Source organism: Peromyscus californicus, unplaced genomic scaffold (genome assembly GCF_007827085.1).
Source record: "Peromyscus californicus insignis strain IS unplaced genomic scaffold, ASM782708v3 Scaffold_10__1_contigs__length_136768540, whole genome shotgun sequence".
NCBI classification, from domain to species: Eukaryota; Metazoa; Chordata; class Mammalia; order Rodentia; family Cricetidae; genus Peromyscus; species Peromyscus californicus.
This window is the reverse complement of record NW_026294391.1, coordinates 21,483,993-21,503,686: the sequence shown is the minus strand read 5'-3', so window position 1 is coordinate 21,503,686 and position 19,694 is coordinate 21,483,993. Positions and strand designations below refer to the sequence as shown.

The 19,694-nt window shown below is 39.9% G+C and overlaps 1 protein-coding gene across 4 annotated transcripts in view; it reads left to right on the top strand.

Moving 5' to 3' along the window:
• The window catches only part of Arhgap6 (Rho GTPase activating protein 6), a 499,280-nt gene that overhangs the window by 475,599 nt on the left and 3,987 nt on the right, over positions 1–19,694 (top strand). For all 4 annotated transcript variants that reach the window (XM_052713349.1, XM_052713423.1, XM_052713492.1 and 1 more), the window contains exons 10-11: positions 7,072–7,169; positions 18,518–18,792. In XM_052713349.1, coding sequence (XP_052569309.1) covers positions 7,072–7,169; positions 18,518–18,792 — 373 coding nt within the window. The remainder of the gene's footprint in view (positions 1–7,071; positions 7,170–18,517; positions 18,793–19,694) is intronic.

Here is a 19,694-nt window from a genome sequence, read left to right as displayed (position 1 = left end):
TTTATTCCTTCATATGTGTGGTGTTTACATTTCTTTCTCTGAAGCAAGGGAGTACAAAGTTCTTTTGATTTTTGGAATAACATTATGCTTTGAGAGAACACATTAAAATCTAAGGAGTTGAGTTGCCAGATAAACACAACCATAAATGGTACCCCTAGAAAATGTCTAAAGTTACCAAATCCTTGACTAAAATCCAATTGAGATTTTGATGGCAAACAATGAATTAAGTAAAATGAATTAAGTAAACCAACTTTGGACTAGTTGGTTTTTTGTTTGGTTGGTTTTTGCTTTTGTTTTTTCATTTCAACATATAGAATTGTTTGATGAAGACAAACATTTTTTTCTTGTGTATCACTTTTCAATATAAAGGAAAACCTTTCCCAGAGCTGGTGCTTTGGGGAGCTTAGTCAGGATTGCACACCTGATCTTTCCCTAATGCTAAGCAAGAGTAACCAACAGAGCCTGCCTCAGGACAAGTCTATATCTGAGACAATCCCTGCCATCATGAGATCCACCTTCTCAGGATGTCCCAGCAGAAAGTTTTGAGGTCTGTCCTGGCTAGTTTTGGTTAACTTGAAACATGTTAGAGTCACTTGCAAAAAAGAAACCTCATTGAGTAAATGTCCCCACAAAATTGGCCTGTGGGATGGCCTGTGGGTCATTGTCTTAGTTAACAATTGATCTGAGAGGGCTCAGTCCACTGGGAACAGTACCATTCCTGGGCAGGTGGGCCTGAGTTATACGAGAAAGCTGACTGAAGAAGCCAGTAAGCAGCACTCCTCCATGGCTTCTGCTTCAGTCCCTGCCTCTAGGTTCCTACCATGAATCCCTGCCCTAACTTCCCTCAGTGATGACTGTGACCTGAGAGTTGTATTCCTGCCCATATTGAATTTGGTTATGTTGTTTATGTGGTTTTACTACAGTAGTAGACATTGTCTACTAACTAAGACATTGTCTGATGGAAGAGGAGCAACGTATTGGGGAGAATACAAGTACTGCTTCAAGATCACTGCCATTGTGGGGCTGTGGGTTACAGATTGGAATTGTAAAAGTTCCACGAAAGTCTCCTAACTTAGTTAAGGAGATAAGAGAGGGATTCTTCTATGTGGACCAGTGGAAAAACACAGACAAATTCATAGTTGTTAGTCAAAACTAAAGAGGCAGAAGCTGATGAGATTGCTCAATCAGTAAAGTATTTATAGTGCGAGCATGATGTACATGAGATCAATCCTTAGAAACCATGTTAAAGAACAAAAGGTCAAGTGCAAGCACACATTTGTAATTAGAGAGCTAGGGAGACAGAGACAGGAAAACCCTTGGGGTTTTCTGACCAGCCAGCTTAGCCTGCTTAACGAACTCCAGGACAATTAGAAATCCTGTCTCACAAAACAAAGTAGACAGCTCCTAAGGAATTACTCCTGAGATGGTCCTCTGGCATACACACACACACACACACACACACACACACACACACACACACACACACACACACACACGACAGTGAAAGACAATGTCAGAACAAACGTTACTCTTTTTCATGATATCAACATGTACCTTTTCATATAGTGCTTAGATTATTTCATGTATTTCACTACTAGCCTTCCTTTCAGTTAATATGGTGTTTTCAGATATGTTAGCCTTTGTGATAACTTGTTCCTAAAGGAAAACAGGATAAGTATGGTGAGCATGCCAGAGTTGCAGATGCAAGCACAGGATCCTAAGGAAGGTGGTTGACATGTCCCAGTTTGCCTTAATTATAAGCAGCACAGCCAGAACTAGACCTCAAGTGCTGTGGAGTCAGATACTTCTTAGACAGCAGCTCCACCCCCGTGAAAATGGGCAGAAGTGACTAGCTTCAATGAATGTTAGTTTGCTATTAATTTAGGGACATAATAGATAAATTAAAGCCCAGTAAATAAATTGGTAGAAAATGGCACTGACTTGTGTGTACCTTTCCAAGAGTGGGGAGGCTGGGTATCACACTGTTCTTTTAGGCTGCTGCTGCCTGTTAGTTTATTTACTGGGCTTTTGATTCCCTATTGAGTCCCCAAATTAATAGCAAATTAATGTTTATCCGATTGAATTGAGCCTGTAGTTTAAATATTTTATTAAATAATAGCTATTGAAAGGTAATATAGAAAATGAGGATTCTCTGGAAAGAAGGCTAGTTGTAGCTTGTGATGTGAATATTTGAAAATCAGTTCAGTACATCATTTCTACCTCCTTACCTCTTTTCCCCACTGGATCCATTTTTTTCTGAGGAACAAAAATGTGGTATTACCATATGAATTCTAGAAGATTCTTTAAATCACTCCGTAGCAAAAATGGCATTTTAAAGGAAATAATGTAGTTAATAAATTCTGTGTGCAAGTTATACATAGGAGAATATTGTCAGAATCCATAAGAGAATATTCCTTTTAGTTGTGGAGCCACATTCTTAACATTATCATTGTTGGTATATATAAATCATTTCTCCAAGCCCAAATGCTGTCATGGAATCTTCACAAAGAAATTATATAGAGATTCATAGCCCTGGCCCATTTTATGTGCATTTGTTACCAAGTAAAAGTCACGTATACTACATAAAATAATCCTCAACAATTTTAATTTCTTGGCAGTCAAGCCTAGTTGAATGAGTAAAAACTTAAAAATGCAGAATAGTTCAACTAAATTACAGCAACTTATCTTTTAAACAATGACACTTCCTGTAACCCATTGTAATAATGCAAGTTATTCTGATTCGCCACATTGATAATTTATCATTAGATAAACCATGTAGTGCCATGGAATTAGGGCTGCAGTACTTGTATCACTCCAAAGGACACGCACTCTTGTTTAGTTTTCAGTGGGAACAGATTGGTGCTTGGAGCAAAACTTGTATTACATATCTAAGCATAACAAATTTTAAAATCAAATTAACTATATGAATATGCAAGCATTTTCCTAATTTGCCCCTAGATGTTTCTTATAAAAATTAATGGGAGGCGGGAGGAGAGAGGACAGGGGAATCCATGGCTGATATGTAAAATTAAATTAAATTATAAAATTAAAAATAATAATACAAAAATTAATTCAAGATATACATTTTTGGCTTATATTATTTTTGCTTTGCTCAACTTTTTTTCAGTGCTGGGAATCAAACTTAGGGCCTTACCCTTGCAAAGCAAGCACTCTTCCATTGAATTTCCCCATCCTTTGCTTCTTTGACAAAGGGTCTTACTCCGTAGCCCACATTTTGGCCTCATATTTATGCCTTCTGCCTCAGCCTCCCAAGCACTAGGATTACAGATATATGCCGCAATGTCCAGTCTCTCTCTTAGGGCCAACAGGATGTCTCAATGAGTAAAGCTGCTTATAACACAAATCTCATTAGCCACATAGTGAAAGAAGGCAACCAACTCTCACAACTTGTCCTCTGATCTCCACATGTATGCCCACACACATTAAATAACTGAATATATAAAAATGCAATAAATAAAACTATTTCTCATTTATATATTTATATATTGCTTTAAAAAATAGATGTAATTATGTATGTCTATTTGATTATGGTCATGCAGTTAAAATGATGGGTTTTTAATTGCTTAATTTATCTAATATAATAAGAGAATGCAATCTGTCATTCTAAAATTTCCACACTTTTTCTTCTCTTTCCCTATTAATTCTTAGATCATTGTTTTTATCATAGAGCTTTAAATGCTATCTATATGTGTCTTCCACATTTCTATGCCCAGCCTGGACCTATAAACTGAATTCCAAGTCCTCATTTCTGGCTGTGTACTAGATACTTCCACTTGGATGTCTCACAGACCTGTCAACATTATCATTCAAAGCCTAACTCCTGAACTTCACCCAGCCTTCTCTTCCATTAGCATCTCAAAGTCAGTCAATAGCTTCTCCATCCTCATTACCCAAGCAACAATAGTTAAAACCATCTTTTCTCTTTCTGCCTCTTGTACTCTTCCTCTCTTTCTAATAAATTAACTTAAATTGTCACCAATGTCTTCACTGTATTTGAGATCAAACATTTCCCATCATCTTGCTGTCCTGCTTCAATACCACCGTTTATGGTTGGAACCCATCAGTTGCCCTTGTTAGTTTTTGTTCCTTGATTCAACCCTGGCTTTCTTTTCAATAAACTCTCCACTGAGAAGCCGGAGTGATAACAATTGTGTTAGTCTGGGTGGTGTTGGTGCACACCTTTAATCCCAGCACTTGGGAGGCAGAGCCAGGCAGATCTCTGTGAGTTTGAGGCCAGCCTGGTCTACAGAGCGAGATCCAGGACAGGCAGCAAAACTACACAGAGAAACCCTGTCTCAAAAAAAAAATGTGTTAGTCATCAGCTCAAGATCTCTAATGCCTCCCTACTCACTTTGAACAAGAACAGAAGTCTGAATCATGATCCATAGGACTCTACAACATCTGGCCCTGGCTACCTGCTTCCCTCCTACCATCCCCTTCTTCACTCTTTTACAGTCTTGCTAGACTCTCACTGTTCTGGACTCAAGATTTTTAACATTAATTTCTTCCTTCTTCCTGGTGTGATATTCTCTAACTTTGACTTTTTTCTCAAATGTCATTTTCCCATGACATGATTGTCCCATTTAATACTGCATCTCCTTCAGCATTTCTTCTCACCTTGTTTGCTGTTTTCTATAGGACTCACATTATGCTTTCCTTGTGTATTTTTTAAATGCCCGTCTTCCTATATTTGTTGCCATATCCACAAATACAAGTATTCATGTCTGTCTGGTTTGTAGCTGAATCCCTAAATTCCTTTCCTGATATTCTGTAAGCACTGACCAAATGTCAATGTGATGAATGAAAAGAATGGACCCAGGAGAATGCCAGAAAGAGAAACAGTGGTGCTAGAATAAGGATATCTGAACCACTTCTAGAGGAGAAGATGGGAACTACATGCTGAGGAAAGCAAGCAAGATGTAGCTTCATCTGTGGGGATAAAAAGTTTTGAGTGAATATCTTCCAACCATGTAGAGAATTTTGATGCGTATTTTAAGGAAATAGGGTTCAAGTTAGTGAGCTACCACATGAAAGGGCCACCAAGTGTATATATTCCTTTCCCTCTACAAACACAAAGTAGTTTAAGGAATTTGAGGGTTCAGATGACTGGATAGTTGAAAGTTGAGTGTGACTTTGTGTATAGCTTAACCCAGAGCTCAAATGCTATCAAGATCTATCTACCGCCTCTGCCATTATTTGTTGAAAGTGTCAGTGGACTGCTCAGGCTATATGTGGTTATAGGATCTGTCTCAGGTCTCTCTCTTAAGCTTTTCAGACAGTATCATGGTTTGGGGTCAACTCTAGGAGAGCCACTTGCCTGTTTCCCAGGCAGATGTGCTGCTCTGGGAATGGACTGATTAGTCAACTTCAATTAAGGTCCACTTCGCCCTTGACCCAAGGTTTGGAGAATAACCGGTTCTGCAGAGAGGAGTTAGGATAGAACTTTTCTAAGAAGAGGGGAATGGAGGGTGCTAATGGCTAACATATGAGCTCTGCAAAGGAGTAATGAAGGCTTGAACTTCAGACACTGCAGTTGGAATGGAAGGAAAGGGAAGAAGTACCAAACAGAGGAAGTCAAGCTGACCTCCTGGCTAGAACTGGAAATAGACAGGACACAGGCTTGGATTCACCTTGCATATTTGGAGCTATGTGGCTAGAATTTGCCAATGTCATTCATGAAGATTTGGGGTGAAGTAGAAGGAACTCATTTACGAGAGAAGAAAGGCGGTCTCTTGCTTTCTCATGCCCGTTTTTGTTAATAAGATTGTTTCCAGCTTCTCAAACTCAAGAACAATTGAGTACTGCAAGAGGCAGAAGGCAAATTCTTCCACCAACCACTTATTCTCAGAAGACTTGTCTCTGTGGTTTTGAAAACTCTTCTCTTGGAACTTACGTGTGAGAAAATTTATTTTCTCCCAGCACTCTGCATTGCTTTTGCTTGAGCTAGCAGGGACTATGGAGTAGAAAACTGTCAGAGCTGGGTTCAGTCTTCTCCCAGGGAACATTTCTGCATGACTGACTTAAGAGTATCTTTGAATGAATTATGGATTAGACTGGAAGAAGTGAAGTACTCATGTATAATGTCCCTGTTAGTGCCCATGGAATTATGAAGTGAGAAAAATCTAGTAGGATTTGGATATAAGAAATGAAGAAGGGTAGACATTGAATCATCATAGCCTGTGCAGAGACGTATCAGCATCATTTTTGTTTTGTTTTGTTTTGGGTTTTTGGGGGAGTGTTCATCACCAGGTACTGTTGCAAATTCTCAACACAAAATGAGTCATTTAAGCTGGGCAGTGGTGGTGCACACCTTTAATCCTAGCACTCAGGAGGCAGAGGCAGGCAGATCTCTGTGAGTTTGGGACCAGTCGGGTCTTCAAAGCAAGTTCCAGGACAGCCAGAACTGTTACACAGAGGAACTTTGTCTTGAAAAACCAAAAAGCAACAACAACAAAATGAGTCATTTATTCACCTTAGCAACTCTGTGTTATTACTGATATTCCCAATTTATAGATGGGGAAACTGAGACCAACAAATCCTTCTTAATGTACTGTGTTAAGAGTCTCACAACTAAAATAGTGGACTTAAAATTTAAGGACATGAGCACTTAAATCAGCTAATTGTATGTTTTCAGAACATCTCCAGACAATCATAATTTATGCCCATTCACTCAACATAATTCAAAATATGGACTCTAGAAAGTGTCCTCATTTGAATACAAATTATGAACACCATTCCTCTTACCCATGATCATTTGCTCACTCAAAGCCAAGGAAAATCCAGTCTATGCAACAGAGGCATCCAAATGAGTAGACAAGATTTCCAGGTATACGGCATTTTGAAGTGAATGTGATTATCTGATAATCTCTAGTTTGTCCTGAGAATTAAACATGGTATATGGGTTGGTATAGGTTTGATTTGAACTAATAAGTCAGTCTGCATCCTGAAGGTTTCGAAGGCTTGACATATACTGACAAAATGTGGCTGAGGCTATGCTTTACATCTTTTGACAGGGAGTTTGGTTTAGGCCTCAACCTTTGGCTCTTGCAGGTTCCCCCAGATCTCCAGAATGAAGTGCTCATCAGCCTTCTGGAGACAGATCCGGATGTCGTGGACTACTTGCTCCGAAGAAAGGCTTCCCAATCCTCGTGAGTATGCCCATTTCCCAGCTCGTGGAGTCACGCCCGTGATGTTCTTCTTTAGTTCCATTTCTAAAGAATATGAATGGTAGCTATATCTGCATGTAGAGCGACACAACTGGAATGTTGACAACTGTGTGGCAATTCTGATCAATCCACCTGAGCAGAAATTATTTCAGTCTTATCAACGTACCAAAGTCCAAGTCACTTTCCCAGACTTTTCTTGTTTGTTTTCAACTATCTCTAGAGTCTTCAGGAACTTCTGACTTATGTTCACAGGGGAAAAAAAAATTCTAAACCACTGGCAAGAAGCTCAAAGGAGTAAAATGTGCATAAATGAGTCTAGCAGACATAACCAACCTGTGGCCCACAGGCCACATGTGCCTCACAATAACTAAGAATTCAGCCCAACACAAAATCACAAATTTAATGAAAATGTTACAAAATTTTGTCTTTATAACTCAGTTGTACAGTTCTTGCTCATCAACTTTGTCAGTGACAATATTGTGTCCCAATGTTAAAAGTCTAGGCATGTCTGTTAAGAGTCTTGGTAAACACTTAATGCCCTGTAGGCTGCATTGGGGTGAGGGGATCATCTTCCTGGTGCAATTTTACAGGTGGGAGCAATCCATTTCTAAACCACAAGAGCAACCTTTGCTGAGACCTAAGTGCCCATTTGCAATGAGAAGTGTGTACTTTCCCAGCTCTGTCATTACCTATATCTTGTATTGTCTTGATGAAAATGCACACTATCCAAGTTTGCAAGGAGGCAAATACAAGGCATGATTTAAGTTACGGCTTGCCACCATTTTGCCCTAAAAGGAGCACAGAATAGTTTGTTGTTCAGATTTTATGTTTAATCCCAGCAGCTGCTAATAGAGGCAGAGTGTATGAAGGTGTTATAACATTTGGAAAAGCCAGGTAGAGGGATGGCATTGCCACATTAACCAGGAGCACCATCCCCACATAAATACCCGATCATAAATTTAGGATAGGAATTATTGATGCTATTCTCACTTGAGAGTATCATTGTGCTGTGCTTTCAATCCTTAAGTCTAGGTCACATTTGCTCATGTTCTAGTGACTTCTAAAGTGAGATTAATCCTAAAACCAATGATATGCCTTAGCCTAATTCAGAGCATTTTTTTTTTTTTTCGTTTTTCAAGACAGGGTTTCTCCGTGTAGTTTTGGTGCCTGTCCTGGATCTCACTCTGTAGACCAGGCTGGTCTTGAATTCACAGAAATTCGCCCCGCTCTGCCTCCCGAGTGCTGAGATTAAAGGCGTGCGCCACCTCCGCCCGGCTTCATAGCATTTTCTTTTCTTTTTCAGCCATGGATTTTTTTTAAAAAGACACGGCTTATTTAGATGTAACTTAGAAAAAAGACATGTTCAGTTATTTCTATAGACATACCAAATTTGATTACTTTTCATTTCAAATTATTTCAGGTGATAATAAAAGTATACTATTTAGGGAAATTGAATGAAAAGGAAGTCCACATTGTTTAATCCCCTTCTTAACAGGCCAATACATTAAGACCCCTGCTGAATGCAGTTCCCCCTCCCATTCCAATAGTCCAGGGAAGGTCTTGTAATCAGATCACCCTTTCAATGCATTTTAAGAAAAGACTATTTGTATGCCAATCAATTATCAAGGCAATTTCTGGTTCAAGCAAGATACTCTACTTGGATTCAAGTTTCAAGAAACATAAGTAAATGTAAATATATAAGAAATACAAATGGACCTGCATTTCATGGTCTTGTTTTCATATCAGGGAATTGGAACTGCACTTAATTTTTTCCTATATTTCTAAATCTCATCAAGTTATAAATTCTCATTTCTCGGCCGGGCGGTGGTGGCGCACGCCTTTAATCCCAGCACTCGGGAGGCAGAGCCAGGCGGATCTCTGTGAGTTCAAGGCCAGCCTGGACTACCAAGTGAGTTCCAGGAAAGGCGCAAAGCTACACAGAGAAACCCTGTCTCGAAAAAACAAAAAAAAAAAAAAAAAATTCTCATTTCTCCCCAACCAATCATATGCTATGAGAATTTTTATAATCTTACATGTGTCTCTCCTGTGGGCAAGAAAAACAGTGATGTTTCTATTTGTAAATCCCTCATTAATCTTTGTTTATAACATTTTGTTGGTATATGATAGGAAATCTAGAAAACATACACACAAAGAGAAAAGTAACATGGAATTTTTACTGTCCAAATTTCTTATTTTGTGTGGCATTATTTAGATAGGTACATTTTATTCTCAAAAGACCATTGACAGGAATGCAATGTGGTTTCCAAGCGTGCTTTTGGTATATAAATGCCAAGGTAAGAACAGAACCTTTCTTTCTCTACTCTTAGGAAGGACAAAGTGCACATATTAAGCCCACGCCAAGCTGTGCAATTGTTCTAGCTTCTTTTGTTGCTATCCTTATATGAGTTACTCTTTAGGGAAGAGAAGAGGATTAGTTTTGTTTTTCTTTTTGTTTGTTTTCCTCTAGGTACAGGCAAAGAACAGTCCAGAAGGTCGCTAATAATGCCATGATGTAAACTATCGATATTTGTGAAAAACTTTTTTTTAAAAAAAGTGGCCTTCTGAGGCTTGAGCTGTAGGTGGTCACTTTGGGCCATAAACATATGCTTCCCAAACTCCTGGTGTATAAGGAGCTCTTCAAATCTTGGGAGGTTGCTTCTTCTGAGTCAGTAGGATTGGAGAAGTGGGCTGAGATTCTGTATTTCCAACAAGCTCCCTGTAGTGCTGTTGTTACTGGTCCATGATCCACATTTGGAGTAGAGAAAGCTTAAAATGCCAAGGCATTTTCTTAACTTTATGTGCATTCAGATCTTATGGGAGAGGTGTATTATTCATTATATAACAGAATGCAAAATGGCAGGTACTAGACATGGTTTCAGACTCACCTGCCCATTCCAAATACCTGGGGATTGTAAAGAACAGCTGTGAGTCTCCCCCATAACCATGGTGTTTGTTCATTTGTTCTGGCTTGCAGTCCAGACACTGGGATTTTCAAAGCTCTCCACATGATTCTAATAAGCAGCCCAAACTCCAAAGAACTGACTCAGATCTACCACTTGGATTCTCTATATTTAAAATACCATGGGGACTTGGGTGGGGTGAGTTTTGACCTTTAACATGTGTCCTTGTGTTGATAAAGGAGCAGAACAAATGTTCTGGCTTATAAGTCCATTTGGAGTTTGTAGAAAAGAGGGAGATGTGATTTTTCAGTCTCATAATGGCTTCTGTGGGAAGGAAGAGCTTGTAGTGTACTTGGAAGCTGAGTGAAGATGTAACTGGTTCTGGGTGTTCAGATAGCTAGTCCTGGATTTGGTCAAAACAGCAAAGTTGCCATCTATCTGGGGACAGAATAATGAAGTTAGGTAGATGTCCTAAAATAAAATGCTGCAGTGTGTTGGGGTGACATTTAAATCAGAAAGTAGTGATAAAGGAATACAGTGACAAAATATCCCTGTAATTATAGAGACTGTAAATTATAGTACCCCAAAGTGACAGATGGTGCTGGCTACAGTAGTATCCACATCAATTAACCACCTATCAGTTGTGTCTGTGTAATTTATGACACTGCTTTCAAGCTTCAAGTTGACATTGAGATTTCCCATGTCCCAATTCAAAATTGTTGCTACTTGTTTTATGCTATGGGGTATGTTCATCGATGACTCTCTGGCTCAGTTTTCTTATCTGTTAGTTGGAAATTAAACAGTTACTGTGGGTTTATTCTGAATTTCACCATATGGTTCACCATTTAAAACTACTTACCAGAGAGTTATTGTGTATGAGGCACTATGACTGTGTCCCTTGACATCTATGAGATAGCAGATGGACACAAAATATGGCCCATGAGAACAAGAGGGCATTGGGTCTAAAAACAGAGCTCCTTATGCACTGGAGACTTTTGAATTTCTTTCCCCCGAAGCCTCCATTCCCCAGTTCACATACCTAAGTAAAGCTTTAGATTCCTGTGAGGCCAAGTGGAAACACCACAAGATTTAATTCGGAGGGGAAACGAAATAAATTTTCAAAAGAGTGTAAAACCCAGAATGAGAAAATATGTATTATTATTTCTGTTTTGAAAGAGCAGACATTTCGTGATATTTGGGAACTTGGTGTTTTGTTATGATTTGTGTTTTTCTCTTCTGTGTACAACATCATAATTGGGTGAGTGCAGAGAGAATTTACTATCTTTTCATGTGCTCATCCACTTCAGGGTTTAGCTTTCTCCAAAGGGGCATGCCAGAGGGGGATTAGAAGAGATTTTCAGTACCAAAGTTGCCAGGCTTATGAGTTTTTCACAGCTTGTCTGGTGTACTTGCTAGAATTATGTGATCTTTTCTTCAGAAGTCCTTAAAACAGACCAGCCTCTCTTTGATTCAGGAATGTGACAATATAGGGGAAGATGGGAGAAAGGTAATCTAAATGTAGGTTGAATGAGGACCTCTAAAGCAAAACAAAGGTGTTGTAGTCGGGTCAGGAATAGGATGAGGTAAAGGGGGCACCTATCTGGGCACAAAATTTAAGGAAATAACTCAGTCATGAACACTATATTGTAATATAATATTTTATAAAAATCAAATTTGATTCCCTGCCCCCAGACAATGAAAAGACAAAAGAGCAACATTTTCTAAAGACCAATGTCATACTTATCCACCCAACATGCCAAGCTGATAGTAAAACAAGTGGGCCTGGCCTAAATGGATGCAACCCATCAATCATATTTTCACAAACTCCCCTTTCTTTGTCTCTTTTTAACTGAGACAGTTACTAAGTGTGACAGTTGCTATTGACAAAGTGACAATCTGAAATGATTTTTAGTTAAATTAACCTGAGACTAGATGATGATAACATTGTTTGGAATAAATGATGCATTCAAGCTTAATTCAGTGTTAAGGGTTCCAATATACATATTTTTCATTTTTTTAGTATTATCTTTACTTCTTTAATGTTCTAAGGAGAGAAATGAACCTTACATAAAATTATTTATATCAAAGCACACAGTTCTGTTTTTCACTGAGGTGCTTCGGACCCCTGGATCTCTGCATAAGGAATGCTTGGTAGAACTGAGCATAAATCACTGTGAACATGGCCTGTAAATCAGGAGAGAGAGTCCAATGGAGCTCAGGATTATCTATGGCATGAAAACTAATTCTAATAATAGTTCTTGTCATTTTCAAATGCAGGCTTCAGAAAACCTAAGGAGCTAGGCATGTAATCTCAGCACTCATGAGGATCAGGAGCTTTGAGGCTGGTCCTGTCTAGGTAGTAAGTTTGAGGCCATCACAGATTACATGAGAACTTGTCTCAAAACAATAAGCAAACAAAAACAGTAAAGAAATTTTTCTTTCAATCTACCAATCCTCATAGGTGTCCCAGAAATATAATAGTAATTCAACCGAACTAGACAGAGCACTCATTCCTAACCACATGTGAAACAAGAGAAAAGTTAGCCCAATTTAACTGTACTTTGGTAGAAAGTAGACACAAATGAACCAAGCCTGTGTGTATCTACCTTTAAATTTCAGTGTGATTAATTTTGTTAGTGACCTTCACAAAGTTGTTATTCAAATTAAAAAATCATGACCAGTACATCAAAACCATGGATGAAAACCAGCCGGGCAGTGGTGGCGCACGCCTTTAATCCCAGCACTCAGGAGGCAGAGGCAGGCGGATCTCTGTGAGTTCGAGGCCAGCCTGGTCTACAGAGCGAGATCCAGGAAAAGCGCAAAGCTACACAGAGAAACCCTGTCTCGAAAAACGAAAAAAAAAAAAAAAACAAAAAACAAAAACCATGGATGAAAACCACTATTCATTCCAAAAGGCAATAGTTAGGAACTGTAAGATGGAAGTCCACCCCATCATAAATCCACTTTCTGCAGTATGAAAGAGTGATGGGGTTTCTTGTAGTTTGTGGTATTTTGTTGAGCTTAGCAAAACAGTACCACAGAGATCATTCATTTTAATCTATCAATGTTCACAATTAAAGGCATCTTTTACCAGGCTGTGGACTGTTATGTAATAGGTTATAATTTCTGCCTTCTCTTTGCTATGATTTGCTGAATAAGGATGTTCCAAAATCTGACTTTACCTATGGCATACCAGCAAAGAATCCTATTGGCTAGCAGTAGCTGGTGGCTTCAATGTTCCTTTCTTTCTAGTACCCTGGAAATTATGAAGCATTAAGCCTTTTTCTCCCACATGTTTCAGGCAGAGTTTTAGGGAAAACTTTAATTAAGTGCAATATGAAATTCCACAATGAAGGATTTGAAAAACTGTAATTGTCCTAGGTAGAGCAATCTGGGATGGAGGAAGGTTTTACCCCATCCTCCCAGCATTCCAGTGTCTTTACTGTAATCTATAGCCTTTTTATACTTTGGAAAAATATTTATTCAAAGATGCTTTGTCAGGCATGATATAACTAAAAGGAATATAGACAGCATTATTTTATCTTCACCTGTCACTAATGCACTATAACATCATGCAGAGGAAATTAATAAGGACTTAAAATGAAGGGAGAAGTATCCCAAAGGCCCTGGTATTTATCGTCCAGTACTGGCTTTGCCATCTGCTAGAGAAGTGAGATTCACGTCAGCACCTCTTTAGAGAGGTGTTTTTATCCCAAGGGAAGCTTTGCAGCCCCATGCACAGTTAATGTGGGAATCTCCATAATTCCAGGGCTGCTGTGACAATGGATTATTTCCTGGTGCAATTAATAGTTTCTGAGATGAATACAAGCTTTGCATTCCAGCAGACTGAAGTTTACAGATTGAGCGATTGAACCAAGGATGAAGACAACACACATTTGAAATCTCTGTGTTTCTCAGCTAATTAGCTCAGGATTGGGCTGGGCCAGTCACACTGAGGGTTGAACTGGAGTTCTTCATTTATTCACAGAACCAGTTCTGTATTTCCGGCTGCAATGCAGGCTTCCTCACAGTACCCTGCCAGCGTGTTTACACCCTGACCTGGAGGGACCAGCTAAGGGTGAGAATGTTGATTCACTCTCCATGTCCATCTCATGTTTGGTTAGCTAGTACTGGCCATGCATGCTGGGGATGGTCCCGGGGTTTAAGTATCTAACAGATTACTCTCCCAGCTTCGAGACAAACCCATGTTGTCCGACAGCCCATCTACTCAAAGCCCCTAACATCAATCTTCTGTACACTAGCTATAAAAAGTAAAGGAGCTGGACACATTTGGACTCGAAACCACATCACTTAGCAACTTATCCAGCCAACAGTCTGTTAAGATCCAAAAACATAGAAAGGCCACACCATGTTTTAGAGACAATGCCTCAGCAACTGTAACCCTCATCAAAGCAAGTCTTTTCCATAAGCAAATACACAAATATCTTAATGTTTACTTAGAACAGTCATCTTAAAAGTGGAGCTCCTATGTGCAAATCAGAGAGAAGACATTTGAGGCTGTTTCATTTTTTTCAGAGATTCCAAAGAGGAGGGTGTTTGTCTCAATCTGGGAATTCTTTTGATGACTGTTAAGCAAATTTGGTTACAGCTCCCTCGTCTCTGCTGAGAAAAATAAAATGAAGGGGATATTTTTAAACATTTAAAATGGTAATTAACTATAAATATAAAATATAGCCTTTTATTATTAATTTGCAACAGCAAGTACACGAGTTTAATAAATTTTACAGGGATTTCAAACCTTACTGCCTGGATTACTAGACAGACAAGATACTTTATCAACTACCTGTTTCTCTTGGTCATTTCTGGTCTTAGATCAGGAACAAAGATAGTCCAGAGTAGCTTAGGGCAAGGCCTACCATATAATGAACTCTAACGGATGTTACTCTTATTACAGTCCAAAGCAGCATGCCACATATTTTTCAAGGTGCTTTCCACGTGTACCCACTTCCTATATTGTACCCAATTCCATGACTTGAATATACCAATGGGGGTAAACCAAAAAGGGAAAGCATTATGTCACTGATGGGACTGGCTGTGTCCCTGGCTGTGGCACCAGCTACCTAGAGCCCTGTCTACTGTAAGACAGTCTGTTTGCCTCTATATCCAGGATTTATCTTCAGCCCTACTACCCCACAGTCAGACTTCATTCCATTATCTGAGTCCTGCACATAAAGGATGGAAGAGGCTTAAGCATTGGCTGGGATGGGCATACTTCCCCACTTTCTCTACCTGAGATCCATTCATCCCAAGATCAGGGTCACATATTCACTTCTAGTTGAGCCAACACTATAGCTTGGTCCCTCATTGGTGATCTCTCTCTTGATTTGGCTCTTAGCAGATCTTTAGCTCACTGTCACATGTATGGACTGAGATGGGAAGGAGTGCTTTGTTATGAGACCCTTAATGTATCTTCTTCATGTATCCAAATCTTCTGTAAATACAATCTGCTGGCCTTATCCCAGGGCTTCCATTTCAATAGCAAAGCTGGCTTCCTGGGCAACAGCTTGGCACTCTGAGGGGCTCCTCTTTGTTGTAGCCATCTCCTGTTGTCATCTTGAAACTTTTCATGTTGTTTGGCTTAGTTTGCGGTGGGTTCCATGATGGATTCAGCCCGTTCTGTGTGGAAGGCCTAGAATGGAGCTTGCAAATGCATATTTCCAACTGATACAGATGCAGCCCTACAGGGAGAATATGTCCTCATTTCACAGCTACTAAATGAACTTTTGCAAAGTCCACTTGAAGGAAAGAGGAAAGGGACAAGGCCACTCTTTCCTCTTGATCTGGTCAGATCCAATGAAAATGGAAGAAACACTGGTAGAGCAACAGGAGCTAATGTTGTAATTATTCTTGATCCCCCTTGTTTTGTTTTCTTTTCACCAAACCATTAAGCATGGTATTGCCTGTTCTGCACTTCCCCAACCACCAATGTAAGTATACTTCCTGTCTATACGCCAGGTCCATTACAAGTGTCTGAAGCATCTTGAAACAGTATGTCTAGTGGAAGAGTGTCATAGGAAGTAATCTGAGAGGTGGCAAGAAGGAAAACAAGTTTAGTTTGTGGTGTAAAATATACAGATGCTCTGTAGGGGTCCATGCAGCCACTTGCACAGGGCTCCATGTGCTCTGAGCCGTTTAGCCCTCAGAGCAGACAGAAATGCATTATTTATTAATACCTCATGGTAACACAGGGTAAAAACAAAAACCCACTCTTTTTGTGGAAACCTTAAATGCCCCCAATATGACGACTTGAGAGAAATTACTTCCCTGATGTCTCTCATTTATACTCATAAGTCCTGGCTGAATTACATTTAATTCTGAAGTACATTTAGACCATTGCCCTGGATGTTTCTCGTCAGCAGTTTTGGTAAGATGATGTGTAAGACTTGAGCCAACTTTTTTTGTGGTGTCTGTGAACCTTAGTTCCACTAAATGTGACCACTCCCAAAACTCTCCTCCAAATTAAGAGGAGGCAAAATCCAAATTGTACGTTGTTTCAGTTGGGCTCATGAATTGGGCAATGACTTAGACTCTCCTTAAAATATTTCATAAAACAAGGCTATGAGTTCCCACCATTAGGTGCACAACCATGACTTATTCTTATCAAATAGAGCTAAGACATTCTCATTAATGACTGAAAAGGAAATGTCACCTAAGCAATGGAAACTAATGAAGTCAGCCAAATAATATGATCCATCGCCCTTCTGATTTGGAATTGAAGTCTGTGTTAGTTTAATGCATTCACTTCTTGTGTTTATAGCAAACCTCTCCTAAGAAGAGCCACATCCCATGGTAATAGGCAATAGTTTGTCTGAATTCATGTTCCCCTGCCTAGAACTAAGGAGAGGGTTTTCTCTTTTAATTATATGCAGTTGTTGGTTCCCTCCCGTTTCCCAGCAAACAGTTAAGTTCTTCTTGATGGTTTTTCCCTTCAAATTCACTGGAGGCCCACACGTCTGGAAAATCAGGCTCATGGCTGTCCTTTGGCTTCTGCCCATAAGATTGTGTGATATCAGTTCAAAGAGGAGGCAAGCAGAGGTCTTATTTATTCTATGTGGGTAGGAAATGTCCTCAGCAAAAGTGCCAGAGCCCTGGCTGCCTCGGGTGACAGGCATGGCATATCGCAGATGCCAGGATGTTTTTCCCCTGGGTACTTAACCTTGGCTGGAAACCTGAGATAAAGCTGGGGTCCCTATGAATCCACTTCCTTCATTTTGCATGCTAAAAACAATTTTGGCTAGGAGAGGATGGCTCTGTGTGTGTTTACCTTCTTTAAGACCACAAAGGATTTGTTTTGAAAACTGCAACAAACAGAAAGCAAAGACCAGTAAAGAGAAGCAAATAGGGTAGGGATGAGGGAAGACAGAAGCACACTGTAAAACTTTTAATCAATCTTTGATCATTTTTCCCTTTAAGATGTCAGGGCCACTGTTTTGAGGAAGGTAGAAAATAAAGATTGTTCCAGGTAAGGCTTTGCCCAGTCCCCATGTTCCTGGTATTCTCCTTTTCCTGTTCCATTTACATTTTCACTGTTGTTTCTGTTGCTATGACAACTCATACGTGCATATGTTAATACTATGTGAGATAATGCCATAGATTGTGCTGCAGATGCACTAGTGCCTTGCAAAATCATGTTCTGTGCATTCATATACACTGCCATGTATTTATCTTTTTAGCCATCTTTTCATACATAAACACATATTCCCACCACTAGTATCATTGTCTCCATCACAGGAAGAATATATTTATTTTCTAAGTATGCTACAGGAAAAGAAAAGAAGTTTTCCTTAAAGCCACAATGAACTCTAAGTCTGGATTATTTTTAATTCAGGAGATTAAGGAAAGCAAAAAAGAGTCATCTGGGCTGTTGCTTTTTTTTTTTCCTTGCTTAATCAACAGTGACCCCCAGGGTTTAACTTTTACATTTAATCAGGCATCACTCCATCACTCCGTTGGGCACTTTAGCAGTGCAAGGTGATGACAGGGCTCCATCTCTGTTTATGTCCTGTTTTTGTTGTTTAATCTGCTAAGTTTTATTGCTCTCCGCCAGCAGGCAGCGTTGACGAACACAGGCATGTGTGTCTCCACCCTTCTAGTTGACCTTTGTTTTATACCATTTGTTAGGTTTCACTGTCCTCTGCTGGTCGAACTTTGGCAACTACAACAGATCGTTATTTCATCCTTTGCCTCCTTTGCAGGCCAACATTTCTTGTTGCGTTTGTTGTGTTTTACTGCCATCTTGTGATCATTTTATGGAAACGCTTTCACATTAGTGATGGCGATGTGTTGGAACATTGCTCAAAAGGTATTTCTGTTTCAGTCTCCATATCCATGTACTTGAAATCTGCCATTGACAACTATATAATGTTTGAATCTGATCATACTTACACACCTATGATTGTCTTATGCCAGGAGCCCTGACATGCTGCAGTCGGAAGTTTCCTTTTCCATGGGAGGGAGGCATTCATCTACAGACTCCAACAAGGCCTCCAGCGGAGACATCTCCCCTTATGACAACAACTCCCCAGTGCTGTCTGAGCGCTCCCTGCTGGCTATGCAAGAGGACAGGGCCCGGGGGGGCTCGGAGAAACTTTATAAAGTGCCAGAGCAGTATACACTGGTGGGCCACTTGCCATCGCCAAAGTCGAAGTCAAGAGAAAGTTCTCCTGGACCAAGGCTTGGAAAAGGTAATTGAAGCTTGGCTGTGACAACCCAAAAAAGCATCTCCCCTCTTGTGGCATGTTACATGGGGTGGGTTATTTTGGACTTGCTGTGGGATGGTCTGTATGTCAAATTGCTCTGATTGGTCAATAAATAAAACACTGATTGGCCAGTGGCCAGGCAGGAAGTATAGGCGGGACTAACAGAGAGGAGAATGGAGAGAACAGGAAGGTGGAGGAGACACTGCCAGCCGCTGCCATGACAAGCAGCATGTGAAGATGCCGGTAAGCCACGAGCCACGTGGCAAGGTATAGGTTTATGAAAATGGATTAACTTAAGATGTAAAAACTAGATCGCTAGAAGCCTGAGCCATTAGGCCAAACAGTTTAAACAATGTAAGTCTCTGTGTTTACTTGGTTGGGTCTGAGCGGCTGTGGGACTGACAGGTAACAGATTTGTCCTGACTGTGGGCCAGGCAGGAAAACTCTAGCTACATGGACTATCCTCATCAGGCCCTTTGTTGGATGTTTCTTCAATTCAAAGAACATTTACTGAGTGTCTGCTCAATGTTCAAGAAAGAAGAAAAGAATGGTTGTTGTCATAGAAGGACCTTACAACTTCTGATTCTCGAATATCTGTGAAGTGAGCAAATGCTCAAAGGAACCACTCATTTTCCCAATTGACCTTTTCCTTTTAACATCCAGGGGAGTCTATGTCCCTGCTGGTGGATTTGGATTGCATATCTGATAGTCTGATGCCACTCAATTACTTCTGTCATTTTCATAAAGGAATGGTTCTGAACCTATCACACAACAAGGCAGTGTGCCAGAACTAGACAATGACAAAAACACTAGACTAGGAGTCAGAATAATGTCCTGCCACTTTCAGCTTGCAGGATCTCAAAGGAATCATTGATCTCCACAGAGGC